This window comes from Pipra filicauda, unplaced genomic scaffold, assembly GCF_003945595.2.
Source record: "Pipra filicauda isolate LSUMZ 115617 unplaced genomic scaffold, ASM394559v2 scaffold99_size2403431_pilon, whole genome shotgun sequence".
NCBI lineage: Eukaryota > Metazoa > Chordata > Aves > Passeriformes > Pipridae > Pipra > Pipra filicauda.
Window position 1 is genome coordinate 447,378 of NW_024105197.1, and position 20,280 is coordinate 467,657.

The 20,280-nt window shown below is 41.1% G+C and overlaps 1 protein-coding gene across 1 annotated transcript in view; it reads left to right on the forward strand.

Moving 5' to 3' along the window:
• The first annotated feature begins 7,753 nt into the window (after nucleotides 1-7,753).
• The window catches only part of URI1 (URI1 prefoldin like chaperone), a 41,664-nt gene continuing 29,137 nt past the window's right edge, over nucleotides 7,754-20,280 (forward strand). The window contains exons 1-2 of the mRNA XM_027729544.2: nucleotides 7,754-8,273; nucleotides 19,367-19,401. Coding sequence (XP_027585345.1) covers nucleotides 8,199-8,273; nucleotides 19,367-19,401 — 110 coding nt within the window. The 5' untranslated portion in view covers nucleotides 7,754-8,198. The remainder of the gene's footprint in view (nucleotides 8,274-19,366; nucleotides 19,402-20,280) is intronic.

Consider the following 20,280-nt stretch of genomic DNA (forward strand, 5'->3'; position numbering starts at 1 on the left):
TCTGGGGAAACAAATGTTCCTGCGTTTGACAATTTCTGAGCGTGAACGCATGTGATCAGGCATGCGTGTCTAGAGATGTGCTTTCTACATACACATATTGTTTCCTTTTAAAGACATCTGCATCTACTGAATTCAGTCCAGAATTTGGCCTAGAAGTTTACCATTATTATGCCTCAATTCAGCAAAGCGTGACTGTAGGGAGACTTAAAATTAAGTATACATGTAAGTGCTTTGTTGGATGGAGGCCTTTAAGATTCTGTGCATTTATGCTCTTGTAATTTTAAAATGAAACATATTATTGAAAGTCTTCAGTTCTTTATGCTGTCACTTCCTCACTTATTTTGATTTATTACATATAAATACATGCCTCCTAAATTCTAGATGCTTTTGAAAACAAATAAATTCAAAATACATTGAAATCAAATGTAAAAGTAGTATCCACTCTTCACTGAGCTACAATAATGCCCTCTGTTCATGAGCATCACTTTTGTATCTAAACAGCATCCTCCCTATCAAGGCCCTCTTATTTCAGAAACTTGGCTTTTAGCCAAGAGAAAAACATGTCTGCTCCAGAGTGGGGGGTTCTTCATGCACAAGCAGCCCTACCTTCTTTGCTTCCTGAGGAGGATAAGTGTTGCTGCATCTGCCCTTCACTGAGCTACCATCACCGATCAAGAGTCTTGTTGAGTGGGTGTTTAGAAGTGCTGCCCTTCCAGTCCTTCCACCATGGGTGATGATGTTTGGGCTGTTGGTTGGACTTGCTTTTGAGGTAGCTGTAATTTTCCATGCAAACTTTAAACCATGGGAATGCCAGCTCAAGGGAGTCTGCTAGCAGTTGCTGTAGCGGAGTGGGCCAGGTTTGCACGGTACTTTGAAACACAGATCAGGTAAGATGGCCAGGCAGCACCTTCCTTGCAATGTAACCCAATAAATATGTGTAAGCAGGCACTGATTAAGGCTTGTCATGTAACATGATATGGTGCCCAGTTCATTGAAATGATTGATTAAAATAGTTGATTAAATGGTTGATTAAAATAGTTTGAATGTCCCCAAAACTATTAGGCAACTGGGTCAATTACATTTGATATGCCAAAGGATATGGAAATACCTATTTATGTTTTTCATGGAAGGAGTCTAATCAATCCTGATTTGTTGTGTTTTATAAAATCAGATCTATTTGTATATGTATCCTGAAAACATAGACTGTATCTTTGGAAGCATTCTCCTCTTTGGGGCCCATGGCTGCTTGTCTAAAGGGCTGGGGTCATCTTAATGAGGTTTGCTCAAATATTTGTAGTTTACATCATTCCATAGAAAATATGCCCTTAAAGTCTTTAATTTTTTTCTTTCCCTAAATAATGACCATAAACATCTAGTGGAAATCTTCAGGTGTCAGAAAACATGAAGACAACTGACTTTGTTACGTTTCCTTTGCTCTGTGTAAGTTCAACAAGAAGTGGATTTACACAACTAAGCCTAAAGATCTCCATTTTAAGTGCCACCTGCAGTGGTGGTTTATGAGATGAGATTTGCTCTCCTGGAAGCTATAATGAGACCACCCAGCCCCAATTACATATGCCATGGATTAGAATTCAGATGGTAATAATTTCTCACTATTACCAAGGCCAGATTTGATCTGGTTATGCAAAAAAGTTCCAAGCGTGCTATGACTCTCCTCAGTCTACAGCTTCCAGAGAAACTCCTACTTAGACAAGTCAACTGAATTTTTCTCCCTTGAGGAGAGCCTGTGATCATGTAGGTACTTTCCTTGAAGCCACAAGGACTGTCTCTGTAATTGGAACTACATGCTTAAGAAAGGACATGCAGGAATGAATATGCTTTTGGTTTGTAGCAGCAGAAGTAGAGGACTGTGGTTTCCGGCTTCCTTCAGTTTGTCATATTCCCATCCCAGTTGTTTTGTTAAAAATTAATGTAGTGCTCAGCATCATTTGGGATTTTAGTGAGAGGAATTAAACAAAACGGATAGGATATCTGGAAACCAAAGATGTCCTTAGCAACCAAATGCAGTGTTTTAAAGTAGAACAAATGTCAAGAAACAAACGAAAAGGTGAAGTGAAAGGGAAGTTGAATGATAGGGAAACAGACCTAAGCTGTCAGGGAAATGCCCTATTTTCATATGAGTACATTTGTTAAAGTGTATAAATAAGTATATGTAAATATATGTAAATAGTTCCCCGAAGTGAATAAGAAATTACAATTACGAGGATAGACAAAGTTATTAATTGAAAGTAATGATAAACTCAACCTTTGTAGTTACAAGCTTTACTTCAGCCACAAAAACTCTGGTAAGACGTTTGGGAAGCAATTTGGGGCTGCCATGCTGACTTGCTGCAGTGCAGAGACGAGAATCCGATTATTTGGAGAAATGCCACTTGATCTCTTGGAAAGAAGGCAGTGTGAATGCCCAGTTAGCAAGTGCACCCTCCTTTGGGCCTGCAAACTGGAGACCAAAGGAACAGACTTTCTGAGACTGGCTGCCTCCCCTACAGCAAAAAATAATGGTGTATAAGCTGCTCTCAATCAATAATGAGCAGAAAAACATATCCAGTAACAGAGTATTTAACAAGGCCACTTCTGGCTGAGAATTCTCTGTGGCTCTGGCCCAGCTGACTCGTGCCTGGACCTGATGCAAGACCTGTAATAAACACACTGTCACGGGCCAAAGTCTGGCAGCTTGATTTTAGCTTGCGAAAGTGAAGTGCAGGCCTTCACACAAAGTTTGTGTGCTCCCAGCTTTAGTTTGTGTGTGAATGTTTACTGGTTCCTATATCTTTGTTCTCTCACAAAGACAGTTTGCGACCCAAACACTAGAAAAGAAGTTGTGCATTTGTGGTGAGGGAAACCTCTAAATTTGCTTCTTGAGTCTGTATAAGGGCTGCTCTCATGCTGCCAACCCTCATCACCACCAAATGGGTACAGGTGTAAATGGTTTGGGAGAAAGACATCCTTAACGTTACAATCTTCTCTTTAATGGAAATGTGCATTTGGTACTGTCTGTTTAACAAGCTAAAAGAACAAAATTCATAGTATCCCTCATACAAACCCCAGAACTTGATTATCCTTTCACTAATGCAGGTATAAATCACTACTGAAGTCAACAGAGTTATTCCAGCTTTAATTCTGGGACATATGAGAGGAGATTGAGGCCCTTAAGGTATTTGGTATCTAGGCTATCTTTACTGATACACTGCCATGATCAGAAAGCTCTCCTCCTTTACAGGGAAAAGATGAGGAGAAAAAGCAAAGTGACACTAATCTTTTCCGAGTCAGTCTTTCCTCTTGGGTGTGACTACATGCAGAAAAGCTGGGATTTCCAGGTGATACTAATCAAAGATGGCAGAAGCAACTACAAAGCATACAAATAAAGCATCCAAGATTCATGCACTAAACCAACCATGACAGCACTCACAGCATAGAACAGTCAGCTGTGTTTTTGTGAGGGGCCTGGAACTTTGCTGCATGATAGTAACATGAAAAAAAAATCCTATGTTATTATTATTATCAAACACATAATAAGATTAAAGCATAATGCACACTGATAGATGGTTACCCTGCCTTCCAAAGACACCATGTATTTTACATAGGTGCCTTTTGTATCAGGAAAAATATCATTTCTACAGATGGTCCTGCCAAAAAGCTTATAGTCTGTCCTAGTTTTTTTAAAATAGCTGCTCCCAGATGTGTGTGGTAATGTGTATGTGTGTCTGCATAGGTATGGGTGATTTCTGACAATTTTCTGTATCTTGGCTAAATCCAATACGCAGATTCAGACTCCTGGGTTCCTTCCAGATTTACCAAAGGAGGGGGCTCATGGACCCATAATTTTTTGCAAGAGAAAGCTCGAAAAGGTCATATCTGCAACCTAAAGAATATTCATTAGAAAAGTTAATAGTGGTCTTGTTCAGAATAAAACTTCTGGATAGAGAAAATATTCAATTATTGCTGGTGGAGCGGAGACAGTTATTCTTAAATATTTGCTGGTGCACTTATCCTTCTGGCAAGTCACAGCAACAAGGAAAGGCTTTTAATCTTTCAAAAGAATTTAGGAACCGCTAAAAGTTCACAATGAGAATGCAGAGTGGGTGTTACAGCCAGAATTGTATACAGTTCTAAGATGGACTTGGTCTTATGGCATTTTGATTACAAGTTAGCTTTAACATGAGGATATTGGGTTTTGGGTTTTTTTTGTTCCAACTGCAGCAATACCTTTCATAAACTGCCCATTAGAATTAGTGCTATGCCTTGATCCTAGCCTTGTAGTCAGCCATGTAGATGGCAGGTTGACTACAACCACAGTGATGTACTATATTGTAACAGCTGTGGTTAAAAAAACAACAACAAACAAACCAACAACAAACTACTTGAAAACATTTAGTTCAGAGTCAGATCTAAGAAAAACTCAACAGTTCTAGCATGTGCTTTTCATGCCAGAAGACTGAGTAAGAAATTTCCCTAAAGCAGATCAGGGAGCCTGCTGTTGGCATGGGGAGTTCATTCACTATTTGTGTTATCAGATTGTCTCCATGTGCTGACAATAGAGGTGGTTACATCTCTGACCACATAGGTCATGTTTTCTTTTCCAAAGATGCATTCCTCTCACAGGAACTCTGTCTCTGGATAACTTATTCACTCACTTGATAATGATGAGCTCCTTCTTGTTGCTTTTCCTCAGTACCCATTCTCCAGCCAATCCCCACACAACTGCTGCTCTTAGCACAGCTCTGCATGTATGTGCACACATGTGTGAGCTCCAAGGATCACTGGGTTCTTAACCCTCTTGACCTCACTCACAATTTTTTTTGCAATCCATGTTGGTGTCATGGTTTCACCTTAGTTTTTCTCATCAGAAAGACTGGCTGGACCATTTTCTCCCACCTGCCTCTTCTTTTTGTTCTTTTCTTGTTTTCCTCTTCCCTTGTGACTGTTCTCTTTGCAGAGTGGTGGTGAATGACTTTTAATGAGTATGGGAGAAGGCACAGACTTCTTTGCCAGAGAAGAATGTCTTCGAGCCAGAGCCCTGGTGGGAGGTTCTCTGCTGCAAACTTAACCTTTACCAAACTTTGCTTCCAATCCTCTGCTCTCACAGTTAGAGCTGATGTGTCCATACCAAAACCCAAAAAACATGACACCGATTTCTCATTCTAAAAGCTGATCCAGCCAGCTTGGGGGTTGGAAGGAGCTCTGCCAGCAGCCCCAACTTCGGCTGCAGTATGGGCATATCTGCTGAGTGCTAATCCAGCCACTTGGAAGACAACGTGTAAGCTTTGCTTATTTGCCTTTGCCTTACTTAATTACAGAGAGTTCTCCAGAGTTTTCCCCAAGGTTTTATGAAAAATCATCTGGTACGGCATCTAAAAGATTTAATGGAGTAAACAAGTAAACAAAAATCTGCAGCTTAGAAGGCCAAATTTCAATTTGATTTATTTTACATTCCATGGAGTTTCACTGATGACAGTGGTTTTGTACAGGTTATAAGTGCAAAAGAATGTGACCCAGAGACAGGCTCCATGCTCTCTTTGGCAAATGCTGTATCCCATCTGTTTGTCACTATTAGAACATTTCTTCATTGGCAGATGAAAAACAATATGCACAAAAGGATGCAGTAAACTATTCCATACTATCATCAATACAACCAAAAGCAAGCAGTCATTGCTCTGATAATGATGTAGCCTCTCGCTTTGGCCAACTGTCAGAGGCCTTCAATACAACACATTCAGTGACTAAGTGGTGTACTGGAGGCACATGAAATGGCAAAGTGTTTGGAACAGGAACCATTTAGAAAATAGTGCCTTGTGATACAAAAATTCTTACTTTGTGGCTCCTCCTGTTACTTAAGGGGTTTTTTTTGTTATGTCAGGCAAAAAATTAAAATCTTAAATAAGGTACTGTATCTTCATGTTGTGCATCTGTTTTACCCTTCAGTAGAAATGGGATCAACTGAAGCATTTAAAATGACCCGTATTTGTGGTATCTTCTCTGTGAGCCCTGAAGTCAAATTCAGAAGATGTTCTAAGCAGGCTGAAAGGGAGTTATTTAAAATGAGCATTTAGAAGGACCACAAGATTCATAAAACCTGTTTAAACTTGAGATATCCTTTTTCTGGTGAGCTGTTTTTTGATGACAATATATAGATGTCTCGTCCATCCAAAGGATCCAGAATCCCTCAGTGACAAATACATGCCAGAGATTTTAGCTAACTTTCAATTATTCTTGAAGATTATGGATGTAGTTATTTCAAAAACCAAACAACCCAGCTGCAGTTGCAAATTTTTATTTGCAATATTGGAAGCTGTATTAAAGTCTGGCTAAAAGCTAACTTCCAGCTTGAGTAACCATGCTTTGAAAATTGTTTCTAAATTCCTCATCTGTAGAGCTTTAACCAGCTCTTTAAGGGGGATGGGAACCTGAATTTAGAAAACCTCATGGCACATACTATGTCATGTTTATAACACAAACAGTTGTTCTGTGGTGTTACAGGGTTAGTTCTGCTCATGGAAAGGAAGTGTTGATTCTTTTGCAGGAGAAGGAAACCCCTGAACTAAATATAGGGAAGATGCCCATTTGTACCTTTGTCTAATGACAGCATAAGCCCCTCTGCTCTGCTGGCAAATATATATGCAGGGTGTCCACTCAAAGGAAAGGTGCAGCAGTAAACACAAGATCTATGACTGAATGCACCCACGTGGTATTTAGAGTGTAGAAGTTAAAATACACCTGCTAGAAAGGCATCAAGCACTATATGAAGCTGCTCGGGCCTCCAGTGGCACTGTGAACCAGCACACTGTTAAAGCACGGCTCTCTTCCATTACCAACTAGTAATGGTGTTACCCTGACGTGTCTAAAGCCATTCACAAAATTAGCTAATGAATTTACTGCACATAAATTACTCTGTGGTACTCCAAGGGCAGCTGTACACCACTCATTTTGCATGTAGGCAAGGCCGAGTGCTGCTCTAAGGTATTTTAGTGAATGTTTTGCAATCCCCCAGGTCATGGCAGCCCACTGTTGTGACAGGACAAGGAATAGTGGGTAAAAACTGAAAGAGGGGAAATTTAGGTTAGGTATTAGGAAGAAATTCTTTACAGTGAGGGTGGTGAGACAGTGGAACAGGTTGCCTAGAGAAGTTGTGAATGCCCCAACCCTGGAAGTGTTCAAGTCCAGGTTGGATGGGGCTCTGAGCAACCTGGTCTGGTGGAAGGTGTCCCTGCCCACGCCAGGAGGTTGGGACTAGATGAGGAGGTTCAGATTAAATACTAGAAGTTTTTTCACTGTCAGGGCATTGGAATACCTTGCCCAGGGAGGTGGTGGAGCCACCATCCCTGGAGGTGTTTATGAGGTGTCTGGATCAGGTGTTGGGTGATGTGGTTCAGTGGTTTAGGGGTTAGAGTGGCAGTGGTGGGTGGACAGTTGGACTTCATGATCTTAAAGGTATCTTCTAACCTTGATTCGATGATTCTGTCTTTAAGGTCCCTTCCAACCCAAGCCATCCTGTGATTCTGTGATTATTCACCACCAGCTGGCCCTGGCAGTGCACAGTCCTCAGAGCTGGAGGGCAGTTACGGTGACGGCCCCTCCAAAGGACACACAGCCCTGTCTGCGCGCGGCTCTGGGATCAGAGCAGGCCCCTCTCAGCGCTTCACGGCCGCTGTTTCCCTTCCCGACGCCCAGGCCTTGTCGCCCGGGGCCTGCGGGGGCACCGTGGGCTGCCGGGGAGCCCCGGTGCGGGGCGCGGGGGCCGGGCCGGGCAGGGGGTGTGGAGCGCCCGCCTCTCGCGGCTCGCACAGCCGGGTGCCTCCCGCGGGCCGGGCGGTACCCAGAGTGCAGCAGGCGGGCGGGCGGCGCGGCCGGGACCCACCGCCGGCACCCACCCACACCCACCCCAGCCCGGCTCTCCCCCGGCAGCAGCGGGAGCCGGGCCCAGGCGGCGGCGGCGCGGCCCAGAATGCGACACTGAGATGCTTCTTCCCCCGGCAGCGGCGGCGGCGCCTCGGGCCCAGGCGGCGGCGGCCCCCGCGTGGATGCGGCTCTGGAGCCGGCGCTTCGCCCTGCACAAACATTTCTATAGGACTCATTCGCCCTGCTGAGGAGATCGGCCCGGACCGGCCGCTGCCCACCCCTCCCTTCAGCCCGCCGCTCCCCCGGACACCGCCGGCGCGGCCCGGCCCGGCCCGGCCCGCATGGAGGCCCCCGGCGGCGGCGCGGCGCCGCTGAGCCCCGCGCTGGTGGGGCGGCTCCGCCGGGAGCACGAGAAGGTAACGGAGGGCAGGAGGGGCCGGGCCGGGGGCGAGGGGGGGGCCGGGCCGGGCCGGGCCGGGCCGGGGGTCCCGGGGCGGGGGGCGGGCACGTGGCCGCGTGACGTCACGGGCGGCGGGCCGGGGGCAGCGGGGCTGAGCCCCAGGGACCCGCGGGAGCCCCGGGAATCGCGGGAGCCCCGGGAATCGAGGGAGCCCCGCGGGGGACGGGGAGCGGCGGCGCTGCCGCGGAGCCCTCGGGGGACGGGCCGGGAGGCGGCGGGAGCGGAGGCCCTGCCCGCGCCCCCCGGCCCGCCCTGCGCCCCCCGCCAGCCCGTGAGCGCGTGTTCGCTCCCTGCGCTCGCCTGGCCACGGTGTCCCCGCCACAGTGACACCTCCCAGCCCTCCCGAGCAGGGCCCGGCCGGGTCTGTGACCTGCGTCATCCCAAAGGGCTCCCGGGCCAGGCTGAAGAGCGGGTGTATCAATGTTGGTGGTGTTTGAAATGAGTTGGAAAGAACCAGGCTCTCCTGCAGAAATTATTCCCGAGAGTTCGGAGGCTGGTTCCACCTGAGACCATCGTGCAAAACTCAAGATGCTTTTCCTGTTTGTTTGTTTGTTTTTGTTTGTTTTGTTTGTTTTTTTTGTTTGGTTTGTTTTGGTTTGTTTTGGTTTTTTTTTTAAGAATTACACTCGTGGTGTAAGGCAAGTGGGCTCTGATAACTTAGCGAGTGCAATTCTGGGCTTGTAGGTCTCAGCCTTACCCTGAACTCTGGGTGGGTGCAAGAGTCACTGTGAAACTAACTCATGGTCATGTTCAATATTTTATTGACACAAGTACGTTTGCCCAGTTAGCCCTTCACCTCTTCTGCTCATTTTTCTCACATTATTAAAATTTTTTGTGCCAATTCTAAGGTGCACAGCAGAGCTCCTCAGTTATGACAGAGGGCTTTATCTTCAGCCTGTATTTTATCACATATTGGTTTAGTTAAGAATAAGAAAACTGAATAACACCTGCATGGTATAAAAATCTGGAGTATTGTGTGCAAAAACATGTCTACCTTTCAATAGCCCCCTAGATCATTTCTAAAAGATCTGTGTAGCCAACTGACCATTAATGTGAATGAACAGTCGGAGGATCTGCTGGAATACTCCACATCGTCCATTCTGCAAAGAGAGTAACCCATTATACCAATAATTGGTGATAGTGGCTTGTCAGCTTGGGCTTCTTCAGTTAATTTTCAAGGTGGTGGAATCTGGTGAAGAACAATTTCCCTGGTACATTAGTGTTGGTCAGGCCCGATGCCTAAGCACATGTCTGTCATAGCCACTTACAATTATTCCCAGTTCATGGGTAAGACCCCTCTGTAAGCAAGTTTAAGACTCTTCTTAAACAGATCTGCTCCAGTGGAAAAGAGGCCCAGGAGACCATTAATTAAGCCTCTGTTAGGCTGATGTACTAAAGTTATATTTTATCAGAGGGAAACTTTACATAATTTCTGCAAATTGGCTAAAAAAAATGGAACACTTCAGCTTCAATATGAAATTATACTAAAGAACTACACATCTTGGTTACAATGGAGTGTCATGATGAAGATGTAGTAGACTTTCCCTCTATGCAATGAATATATATAATTGGATTACAACACTATTTTCAGTTACGAAAATATTGTATTTTAAGATGGAGGAGGTCTTTTCATTTCAGTTGCCTCTTTTCAGAGATTCATATGTTTCTCATAAAATTACTGAAGTTGAAGGCTCATGTTTTGGTTTCAGCACAGAGATGAGGGAGAATTACTTATCCAGCACTTTGATAAACTAGTAATTATAGCGTGAGAATCATAACAAATAGTAAAATTATTTGGCCAGAACAATATCTCTATATACTGGCGTTTAAGCGGGCAAATATATTTATTTTAATTAGTGTGATGTTGTGCTGTCCCAGTGACGCTTGATTAGGTATAAAGACACCTATTTATTCCCATTAGCCTGAAGGCAACCTTAAGTGTAATAGTGGAATAGAGCAATATCTATTGCCCCATTAAGGATAATATTTTAATCATAGTTGATTATTTTAACACTCGGGCCATTGTACAACCCTGGTTCAGCTATAGTCCTGAGCTTTTAAGTTCTAAAGAGCTGCTCTGAAGAACTCGTGAACTGAGGCTTCCTTCCTGTTTGAAAATATTAAAAGAACAGGATGTTCATGACTTTCTGTCTTCAGTTGGATTGAGGCTGCAACTTCCAGGTTTAGGACCCCTGGTGAAAAGTAATTTGAATTCTTGTTTAGGACTGCTTGCCTGTTGGACAGATTTCATCTTGTTAATTTGTGGTGATAGTAAGACCAAACTATTAAAAGCAATTTTCAGTGCTCCTACTAAAGGCACTTTGTATAAAAACATGACTTAGAATGTGTATCTTGGGGATAAATTATAGAAGAATATCTAGTAATTTTCATGATAAAGACCATCATTGTAAGCACGGTGCCTGCGTAAAGTTTTGAATATTTCTGTAAGAAGAATATAATGTATGTATCATGGATTACTTGCAAAAGCAATATATGTTAGCTGAAAATACTGTGGTAAATCTGTTGCAAGTTGGTACAGGAATTATAAAATGAATATTTAAATAGGAGGGTTCTCATGCTATAGACCCTGCGTTTGAATATATTATTTGATATACATTTATTCCTGCAATCAAATGGGTTGGGATTACTGATAAGTAGTTGACGAGTCAGATCTGTATGATTTGGTAAGACTTGCATAGACAGTGAATTTACAGTGGGATGATGTGTTCTATAGTTTCTGAGCAACGCAATGACAATATGCGTAATGGGAGACATTACAGAACCAATTAGACCCAAGAGACATTGGCAGAGTGCAGACACAGCCATGGAGAATCTAAAGGACTCTAGTATTAGCTGGCAATATGATTTTTTTTTTTTTGGTATTGCACTGGCAAACACATTTTTTTATTTTCCTTTTAGGGAAATTAGGACAGGGAAGTGACTCTCCTGTCACTCATCATGACAACAAAGTAGAATTAGATTGAGTGCAGCTCTTATCGTAACTCACTGGCCACTGTGTATTATGGCATATTCTTAATTTTTATGAATTTAAATGGTAGAGCTGTATGATCTTTAATTTCCAAGTGGTTTTCAAGATCCTGAGTACTTGCAGTTTTTTAACAGTTAAACAACTTGTAGGTGGGTTATGGGGAAACAAATGGCAGGATCCCAAACTTACACTCTTTTAAATTGTTTTCTCTTCTTACATGAATTACTTCTGGGGCTGACTGCTTCTGCTTAAGTCTTTTTCAAGTAATATCTGTGCTGTGAAAGCAGCAGCTTGGCAGTTTTAAAGTTGTTTCTGCAGTTTGAAAAACAGCAGTGAGACTGAGTAGGGTCTTGTACATTCCATGCTACTGCAAGGGGTGTGGACTCACATGTGAGACTACAGATGAGTGGGCTTTCCAGTGCAGTTTCTGCCATGGTTTGCACTTTTTCCAGCCTGTGTCCAAATTAACAGAATCTAGAGAAAGCCTGGGTATGAGACACCAGTGCAGTGGGACTTCATTTGGCACAATAATTGTTTGAGAAAAGGGAAGAGAGTGTCTGAGGCTTGGTCTGATCTGCTTCTCTTGAAGAGAACCTATCTGAAGCTTTATTTACCATATTCTTTTTTAAAGATACCTGGACCTTTTCAGAAACTTATGATGACAATACACTCCATCCTGTCCAGTGGTTCCAGTGATGTTTTCTCATGTGCTGCTCTCAAGTAAAAGAGCTAATTCAGTCATTATCTGGAAGCTTTCAATGGAATGCTTATTGTTCCTCCAGTGTTAATTGATCATCACTTTTACTTTTTTAGTCAATATTTGTCTATGTTCTTATTAGTATGAATTAAATACTCACTAGTTTATATAGTGTCAAGACTTGTGAAATAAATTAAGGGATCTTCAGTAGGTGTTTTTTTAATGGTAATTGAAGGCAAACTATTCACAAAAGAATTTAAAGAGCATTGCCTTTATTCTGGAGTGGGCAAGCCTGTGTCCATCCAACCTCATTGATAACTAGAACGTGTAGATGAGATTATGTGCACAAAATTTAAAAGTGACTAAATTGTGCTGCTCCTGTAGGTGTCTGTAGGTGCTCTGAGTAGATGCAGTGACCACTGTGCAGGTGCTGGTTTTGTGGTTCCTCTTGTCTGTTGGCATAGGCTGCAGAGTCACCATCATAAAAAGGGTGAACCCTCCACAACTTCTGTACTAACACTTGGGATCAGGCTGCTGTGGGGTGAGAGGAATCCAGTAACATGTGCCAGAATGGTCATGGCAGATGCCAGCACGAATGTGGCAGGAGAGGCAGTGATGGGGAAACTGGACTGGCCCTTTGAGCCGTGGTCAGGTCAGAGCAGTGTCAGGTCAGAGCAGTTGTGAGCAACAGGCTCAGACACTTGTTCAAAATTTTCGTAAATCATCACATGAATTGTCCACATGACTTTAATTTGAACAACTTTTTAATCTTAGCTTTTTTTTATTATTATTTTTATCTGTGTCTGCTTTTTTCAGCCTTTTAGCAGTTTTAGGGTGACACATTTGTGACACTGCTCAGTACCTGGGCGAGGATTCAGAAAACCAAACTTAGTTGTTGATCTTTTTGCTTTTTTGTTTCCTCTTTCTGGAGTACTTTTCAGCCAATGTGGGACCCTAATGAGGTTACAAATGTCTGCCAGCAGGTTGTGTCAGGTTGGAAGGGTAAGACAGTGGAACTGAGTAGCAGGAGACAGGGAGGAATGATGCCTGTTTACTCAGGACTGTGGCTGTGGTTGAACCACAGCCTGCAGGTATGTCTGTGAGGAGGTGCCACAGCTCATGGCAATTTTAAGCTAGTTAAGCTCAGGTATTGCTGGCAGCACAGTTGTTGCACCATAAACTACATCCAAGCTTGCAAAACCTGCTTGATGTGTTCAGTTGCTTAGATTGTGGGAGTTCTGTGCTTGTGCTGCTCTGCTGCTCCCGTGGTGCCTGAGCCAGCCTGGATATGGTGTAGCCACAGGAATATGTTTACCTGACGTAAGCTAAAATATAAAGTTACGAGTTCCTTAGCTGGGTGTCGAGATGAAGTTACAGGACATGGCACTGACTTGGTGCTCGTAAAGGACAAGACCTCCAGTTTGTTCCTTGCTTGCACCAATCCAGTTGGTTTGGAGCTATTGAAACACTCGCTTAGCAGAACACGCCCTGCTGCCTTTGGGATTTTTGCTCTGTGGGATTTTTGCTGTGTAGAATTTTTAAGCTCCCCAAAATCATTTCAGTCAGAATTTAGTCTTTATTTATTAATAAATAATACGTATATACTACTTTTTCTACTAAACTGGAAGATCCACGTGGGGGTACACAATTAAAATAAAAATAGTAGATTTCACTTGTTTTCTTCTAAAGAAAGGTAAAAATTATGGTTATACTTCTAAGGAAGATTTTTTTCCTGTAGTGTTTGCCGTGATTCACATTTCTTTCTCTTTTCCTTCAGTATTCTTCCCAAACGCATTTCTTCAAAAGGCAGAAGTTTCCACCCAAGGGGGGATTTATGTAAATAATTTGTTGAAATGTAGTGTTTTTGAGTAATATGATTTAATAAATTAATATGAGAACTCAGAAATGCTTTCTTTTTTTTCCATTAGATCATACAGTGTGCCAACAGACTGAAGAATTTTTAATAGTTTTATTTCATTTTTTGATTGAAAATGGGGCTCTAGGAAAAACAATTGTGCAAATGTTAATTCTGTCTTTCTCCATCAGTGATTGCTGTGTTTTAGGCAAGTACTGTGTAGTTTCCTAGAGGAAAAAATGAAAATTCATTTTAAATGTTTATTTTGTGTGTGGCTTGTTACATCCTTGTTACTAAGAGATTATTAAATATTTGACCACCCAGTAGTGTTCTTCTGTAAGATAAAGTTGTACTGTGAACTTGTTATTTCATCAGTAAACTTTTGGGGTTTAGGGGTGCAACAGGGAAACCCTGTGCATGAGTTGCATGGCAAGAGTGGGTTTTGATACTGCAAACATTTAGAGATGGAGGCAGCTCATGTGCATGTATGAACTGCAGTAAATACTTGCATGTGGAAGGTTAAGCAGTTAAAACTCTGCAGAGCTGGAGTCTGCATTTCAGGAAACCAGCATACACTTCCACTGTGGCTGGTGGAAGGTTCTGAACAACAGAACCAAGCTTGAAGCTGAGATATATTCACAGTCCCAAATGGCAGGGACAGTCTCCTGAAGGCAAATCATTGGCTTTAGACTTTATTAGACCCTTACTTTAATTACCACCTCATTACTTGCTTTGCTTCCACAAAAAGTATTCCATACTGTCATTTTCCCTAAGTAACTGGAAATGTGATTGAAAGGGATGTTTAAAGTGAGACTAATTCAAGATTAAATAGTCACAAATTATATTATTGCTACATGTAAACAAATTACTTGCATATCTGATTTTATTCAGATTACTTTTCAAGTGGTAAATAATGCTTTATCACTTATATAGTGCTCTTACATCTTTAGAGTGCTTTTCTCACATTAATTAATCATCATTAAACACTCTGAGGTGGGTAGGTTAATACTATTATCCCCATTTTGCAGATGAAGAAATGTAGACTGAGAGGCTGTGATTTGCTCAAGGCCATATAGAAGAAACAAAATCAGAGCTGGGATTAGATCTGTGTCCCTAGTTTCTAATTTCAGAAGACCAGCTAGATTGTGAGCCACAGTTTTGAAGCAGAATACTCAAATGTGCATGTAGAAACAGCAGACACTTGCTTGGCCTCTTAGATACCTAACTTGAAGTTTGTTTGAACAGCAGCTTTGCTTTTGTGCCGTGCTGCATATTTCCGTGTTCATACCCACCAGTGTGGAAATGGCCTCTTGTTCATTTAGGACCTCTTCCTAATCTGATGGGGCATTTTTGTTTTCATCATTTTCATTGAAATTTACTTTCATCTTAAAAATACCAGTTTCTACTTCTTTGGACTTGACCATAGCTGCATGACTTGGATACAGCAGGTTTAGCATTGGTACCCCAAACTGCCAGCAGATGATACCAGTACCAGCTCTATTGCTTACAGTTTTTTTTCATAAGCTGAGACATAAATAAGATTCTGACTTGGCAACTTGCCTACTTGCTGTTCACAAGAGATGAGAGAGAAGAATTGCCCTCAATGTGCTAAACCCAGCACCTTTGTGGGCAGTGAGTGCCCAGCTTCTTAGCAGAGAGAAGGATTCGCACACATGCACTTCACCTCGGAGAAGTGCCTCAATAAAACAAAATAGTCTTGGAATGGAGAGGACAGCACTACTTGTGCACCACTTTGATAATCAGAAGCACCTCAGATAATTATATTCAGCTGTTAGTAATATCCAAACAGAATCAACAGGTAAGGAAAAATAAGATGTAGGAAAGAGGTGCCCTTGCACAGAAGGGTGAAGACCTGCTGGGGAAAGGTGGGGTAATGTGGAATAGGTTAGAGACCCATGGGCACGTACAGGTAAGAATCTGCTTTGTGCTCCAGTATCCTTCTGGCCTGTTTGTCATTGCCAAGGAAACATTGCAAGCGATTGTAGTGCCTGGCTGCTGAGTTAGGAGCTCTGGTTTCAGTTCCCAGCCCTGAGCAGTGTTAGTGGTTAAGTTACTCAGCCTGCAGAACCAGTGCAGTGCTTCTTTAATTCATGGAAGAGATTTTGAACTCTTCAGATGGAAGATCCTGGAGAAGGTGGAGTATAAATAGGTGGACTAGAAAGAGAGAATATGTTGCAGACAGAAGGAATTTTTTGTCTTTGGTCAGCTGATTAAGTCTTTGGCTGTCTGATAGGAGTTGCTTGGAGGTGAGATTTGGAGTTGGAGTCTGCACCAGCCTGCAAAGTGCCCTGTGATCAGATTGGCACAGTGGCACTGGGGCACATGTAGGAAGTGATGGTCTGAAGCTGATCCTCATGTTCTGCTCGTAACACTTAGAAACAGGAGATTCCCTAAAAGCAGCAACATGGGTTTGCTTTGAAATAGCTCAACCTAGTAGCAGTGAGAGCAGAACCAGCTCATAATCTCCAGCTTTAATGGTCCAGTTTTCAATCCAGGAGGAATTCCACGTTGTGTTACGGGTGCTTGTGGAGCTCTGTCCAGTCAGGGGCTTGAGAAGCACGAAATTTTAACAAGTTGCTGTTAAAGGTGGAAAAGAAGGAAATGAGGTGTTTGCCCATTTGCTTTCTTTTAAGACTACAGAATGTGTTTTCCTACAGTGTTTTAAAAAGCAGACCCATTATTTGGTAGTGTTAAGTTTGCTGCAAGAATAGTTTAATAAACATTTTAGTATGCAGATAAGCCACTGATAACCATGTGCATTCACAAACTTTTGTACACTTTTATGCCTAAAAGGGCAGAATTCAAAGTTTATTGATACCACTTCCACCACAATGTCTTAAAAGTAGTGCATACTTGGTGACACTAGGTTTCCAGGTAAATTGAACTCAAGTGAACAAACAAACAGGTCATTTATTTTATTTACCCTAAAGGGGATTTTCATTCTTTAATTGTAACGCTAAATATAAATTATGTGTGGAAGATAGACTAATGATTTTCCTGTGTTTGATTAAAGGCAAAGAATCAAAGATTTGTTTATATATTTAGCTATTTGTTTCTTTGCTGTGATAAGACCAGTTGTTATCCAAACAGTGGGACTGACCTAATAAAGGACATATGCATAATTGATCTCCATCTGTTTTTCAATATTTATTCTCTCTATTCTTTTAATAGACTTCAGTTCCAGAAGTGCAGCCTGCAATATTTTTAAGGTGGTATATTTTAGCACTTCTGTAAAAGGTCTCGTGTTATGCTGGCCACTGAAACGAAAAGGTTTGTTGTTGGTTCCACCCTTTAGTATCCCTTCAAGAGAGATTATATCAAAGAAGAGGAATTAAATTAAAATTGATTGGTGTTATTGATTTTTCTCTTTTTTTTATTTTTTTAAGGGGGATAAAGGGTGATGGAAACAGCATATTCCCCTATGCTCTTTTACTGATGGGCTATTTTTTAAAAACGTAAAAAGCATATGTGCCCAATTTACATATTTACTAATTAAAAAAAGCTTCCTGGAAACATTAAGGAGACTATCTTCTGTAACCTTTAACATTGTAGCTAATGGATATAGCCTGGAAATTTTCATAGAAGGTCCTCTAAATAATGTAAATGATTATGAATATGTAACTAGTTAATATGCAGCTACGAAAGGATTATCATGTAGAGGTTAATGAACATGCTGCTCTTATGGTTTGCAGGGCTTTTCTTTTTGTGCTTTTAGCTCACTTCATGCATGGAAAGTCATGTATTGAGAATGGAAAGCTTCCTGTCTTTTCCATCTTCATCTGTAATGGGGCAATTAAATTGGAACTTTCTTAAAGGATTTCATAAACATTTTTGTATGCTAAATTATGTTGTGTGCTCCACAATCGCTGCCAAATGTGAAAGGATGAAGGATGTGGGTAGAATAGGCTCTGACTCTTTGACTTGTCAGTGGTGGGCTCCAGTGTGTGTTAGCATTGTTATCAGATGTTGCTGTGCTGTGTGATTTGTACCTTCTGCAGAAACTTTACTCTTAAAATGGGCTTAATATTAACAGTACAAACTAGATTTCTGGGTTGATGTCCTGTACAAGTCTGTATATTTACTCTTAAGCTTAAAAATAGTTAGCTTGCACATTAAGAAAGATATTTGCTAGGCATTTGATTTGTAGGAGTTTAAAGCAAATGATAAATTTAAACTTGGCTTATGTGGGATGAGCTACCTGGGCCATCCTGATGGATTATGAAATACCATAACCACAAATGTAGAGCTGATCCTTTTCATTTAAGAACTTTTCTCTGTTTAAAGAATTATTAGCTCACAAAGTAGTCCCATTTTTTTACTCCTACATGAGTAGAAAGTGCAGGGTCTGAGATCTGTTCTGCAATAGCTGCACATATGCTAACTGAAAAAAAAAATTGTCTTTCATTCTGTTGTTTCAAAAAAAAAAAGAATTATCTGCTCCAGTGATTTCAGTGATACTTGAATGTATGTTATTGTTTTCTCTGCAAATTTTCTCATTAATTGCTTTCAAATGTTAGTATTATTTTGGCTATAGGAAAAATGAAATTTGTAAAAAAAAAAAATCCAGAAAATGCTTATATTTAGAAGATGTCTAGACATATTTAACTGCCTCATGGCTTCATTGCATTTCATATAATTGAATGAAATTGTTTGTATATTTTTGGTAACCGTTATTCAGAGATCAAAATATGTTTTGAAAGGCAAAATCTCCACATAATTGTGGCAGAGAAGGTCACAGGTTTCAGCATCCTGTCTGTTTGGTCTATATTTAGTTTAAAAAATACAGTTAAAAAAGAAAAAAAGTATTTAATTTTAACAATGTGCTTTATTTTGTAATTTCTTTTGTATCTCTTGGGAAAGCTTGTGGCATAAGGAAGTAAGTGAAATATTCATATTAAAACTTTGCTTTTTTGACATCCAGCAAGAACAGAAGGAAAGCCAGCAGCCCATCATGGTGTCAAATATCCATGTATTTATACAGCACAAAGTTAATTTGTGCTTTTTCAAGTTAAAATGGCCAGTGGAAACATTTGTTGATGTACTGATAGAGGAAAAATGTTTTTGGTGCTGTGAGGTTCATTTGTTTTTGTTTTTAATGACTGAGTGTGGAAGTTACATTGATGTCTTGTTATAATTTATGTTGTTTTCTTATTCTGCAAACATGTAACACTGAAAATAGATCGGCAGATTGCACAAACTGCTACTTATCTCAGATGGTGTGTCACGTAATAGTTATGGAGCAGGTATTGTACCAAAATATGGAGTGAAAAGCTGTAATTTTTTTCTGTGGTTATCACTCTGCATTAGTGTGTGATAAAGTGTGCTGCTTAAGAACGACCATTCACATGCCTTTGCCTTGACAAATAAAAATGTATATAGAGGCACCACCAAATCTGTAAAGCTACTGTTCTAGTTTCTGATGCATTGACATTGCAGCTGTGTGCTTAGCCTTGTTTTTTCATGAGTAGTTATCTGTTTTAATGACAGGTGGTCACTAGCTGCCAAGAAAAAATCCAGCACTGGTAAGTAGAAAATGTTTGATTACATGCTTAAAATACTGATGAGTAACCTAGTTATATTTTAGTAAAGTACTGCTATTTATTCAGATGAGAGTCAAATCCTGCTAGCATGTTTTGGGGATTATAGTTAGTGATAGCTCAGAATTGTTGTAATGCACTCTCTTTAAAATGTATATATTTCTCACTGATGTCATTAAATCACAAATACAGTGAGCTTTAGTGTTTATACTTCTGCCTTAAATACCCATCTCATTCGTCATTTTTTCCCAAGTAACCTTGTGGGATGAGTGCTGAATTTGCCTGATTGGTGAAAAAGTGCTCCTAGGGTAGAATTATTCTTGTTGTTTTCTAACTATGGAGCAAGTAGGGAAATTCTGCTTGCTCCCCTTCATGTGGTAAAACAACGTGAAAGTAATGTTTCACTGTTCCCTCTCCCCCCCCCAGTAAAGAATGTGCCAAATCTTAGTTTTTAATACTTAAAAGAAATGGTTTGTTATGTAAAAAAATTATCTCTGGGCACTTTTTTCTCTGTTGGCAATCTATGGGTAATAGAAAACATGCCTAGTAAATAATAGTTTTGTATGGCATCTGAGGAAAATGTACATTTAATGGTGAATGAAATCTTATATTATGAGTTACTGTGAGATATAACAGTTGATCTTACAGATATCAAATTACGATATATCCATGCTGTGTTTACCATGATTTTACTGAGAGAACAACAGGAGCTGTCTTGATTATTGTCTGCAGGGTTATTGCAGAATCACAGCAACTGCCCCTTTAGTGGTGAGATTAAACCTTTGGTTATACACCATCAAGCATATAATATTTTAAATTTATTTTAAGAGGCTTTTTCTTCATGCCTGAAAGATCTCCAAGCAA